We start from the raw sequence: 2374 nt of genomic DNA on the forward strand, positions 1-2374 counted from the left end.
TTCGTATGTCGCCTCGGAGTTTCGATGGCTCGTCGACTGTACCAGCCTCGCGTAATACTCTCCTTTCCGGACTTTTATGAAGGGAAGACACTGCCAGTGGTCAAAACATTTGTTTCAGGGATGAAACGCCAACTTTTGTGCTGCAGAAAAATTGCGAAATCTGTGTCCAGAAAGTGCCCGACACTTTGAAATCTGCACGCTTGTGCTGCACACATCTCTTCCATTTCCACAAGAGACTCAGAGTTTTGTGAGGGAAAGTGTGCTATGAAATGCCTGGGAACATTGACGAGTTGTTGCTGTTTGCGGCTGCCCTCCACCGAGGCATTCTTTTCGGGCATACAGTGGTGACTTTTCTGTGTGAAAATCAAGCTGGTACTAGTGGTAGAATCAACACAATAACTTGTGACGTCACAGTGTACCAACGTCACAGTGTACCAAAAATCACGTGACCACTACTTGACCCCAGGCGACTTGTCTTGGTTAGCCCCGCAACACTAAATCTGCAACTACAACAACAACAATTTTTTTTCAATTTTTAAAATATTTTTCCAGAGATGTTTGTAACATTTGGCATTCGATTTTCAAGTTTTGGGGGATATTTAAAAACCTTGGACTTTTCCTTTAAGGTTGTATTCCAAATGAATGCAGTTTTTGATCTAATCGTCATAACGTCATTGTAGAAAACGTGATTTTGTGACGTGTATCATAGATTACCTCGTTCCAGCTCGCTCACATGTCGAGTGACCAGGTCGTGTTTGTCTCAAGCATCAAAACACTTTGTGGACCGTTTCACGCGCATGCGTGTGCAGTTAAAAGCTTTAGAACTTGAAGTGTACCCCTTTGCTGCTAATCTAGAAAACGGCAAGTTTCAGAACGCCGCCCGAATACTGCAACTGAAAAAAACTGTCTCTTCTGGCCAGATGGTGTCCCTCAGAGCACTGTGGTATGGACCCGCAGGTACATTTTTTAACAGACATTGTCGCTTTTTGTGAAATTAACTCATCAACAAGTTCTCGAGAGGAAACAGTGAGGATATTGACTTGAGTAAGTGTCCAAGTGAAGAGATGACCGTAACCCCTGTGTAAAGTAAAAGCCTGACCGTAACCCCTGTGTAAAGTAAAAGCCTGACCGTAACCCCTGTGTAAAGTAAAAGCCTGACCGTAACCCCTGTGTAAAGTAAAAGCCTGACCGTAACCCCTGTGTAAAGTAAAAGCCTGACCGTAACCCCTGTGTAAAGTAAAAGCCTGACCGTAACCCCTGTGTAAAGTAAAAGCCTGACCGTAACCCCTGTGTAAAGTAAAAGCCTGACCGTAACCCCTGTGTAAAGTAAAAGCCTGACCAGACCTGAGAAAGAAAGCCGATCTGTTTTTACGGGAAGGGCAGCTCCATTGCAGCCACGCGTGTATACCTATCAGTTGACAGTTATGGGCAGAATATACCTGCGCAGTTTCAGCGGCACAGACGACGCACGGCCTATTATTTATGCCGCGATGGGAATTATGACGATTACTTGGCCTGTTTTCCTTTCATGCAACGTGTAGCGGGCTGGGGTAAGCTGCAGTGCGTCGTCGGTCCTGCTGAAGTTACATATATGTGAGCGGAGCCCCTCACAATCACACACACAAACTTGCTGTCAGGAACATGTCAAGCATGAGGTACAATAATTCTCCTTGGTATTAGAGACTGAAAGAGATCGCAGAAGAGTAGCTCACCCTCATGTATGTCAGTAATGACGTCAGTTTATCTCCATGACGTACACCCAGTCAGACTGATTCCTTCCGTGCAAGAGAGAGATAATAACTTTTTGTTTAAGTGTTGTCATGACCTATATCATGTATGACGTCAATTTTAGCTGCATGACGGAGATGGCGTCACGCTGTTCTCCTTGGCATCACAACGAGGTCAAATAAAAAAGATAACTATCGTGACATTTATGACGCATAACTCAATCCAGTTTCACTACGTAGACCGCGTTCCGCTGTTCTCCTTGACGTCAGAATGAGAATAGAAGAGTAACAGCTATTCGCCGTGAAGTGTCAGGGTAAGACATCATCTTCACTCCGTCTGACCTCGTTGTCATCATCATGACGTAATTTACTATTGACGTCATCTTATCCCCGTGGAGTAGACTGCGTCAAGCTGCTCTATTTTCCCCCATGACGTAGTTTACAATTGACGCCATTTTAGCCCCGTGACGTAGACTGCGTGATGCTGCTCTCGTTGCCTCTTGAGTTTGGACGGAAAAGCTTTCTGATGCTGTGACGTATCTCGGGCATGCGCCAGCAGTAGATGAAGGGGTTGAGAAAAGAGTTGGTGACGTTGATGTAAAACGTCACAGCCAACAACGTCACGGAGTACAGCTTGAGGCGCTCCT

At 45.4% G+C, this 2374-nt stretch overlaps 1 protein-coding gene across 1 annotated transcript in view; it reads right to left on the bottom strand.

Annotated features, from left to right (window-relative positions):
* Positions 1-2183: 2183 nt before the first annotated feature.
* Positions 2184-2374, bottom strand: part of LOC138974681 (alpha-1A adrenergic receptor-like) — an 18274-nt gene continuing 18083 nt past the window's right edge. The window contains exon 4 of the mRNA XM_070347400.1: positions 2184-2374. This exon is cut by the window's right edge and continues 34 nt beyond it. Coding sequence (XP_070203501.1) covers positions 2184-2374 — 191 coding nt within the window.

Source organism: Littorina saxatilis, linkage group LG8 (assembly GCF_037325665.1).
Source record: "Littorina saxatilis isolate snail1 linkage group LG8, US_GU_Lsax_2.0, whole genome shotgun sequence".
Taxonomy (NCBI): domain Eukaryota; kingdom Metazoa; phylum Mollusca; class Gastropoda; order Littorinimorpha; family Littorinidae; genus Littorina; species Littorina saxatilis.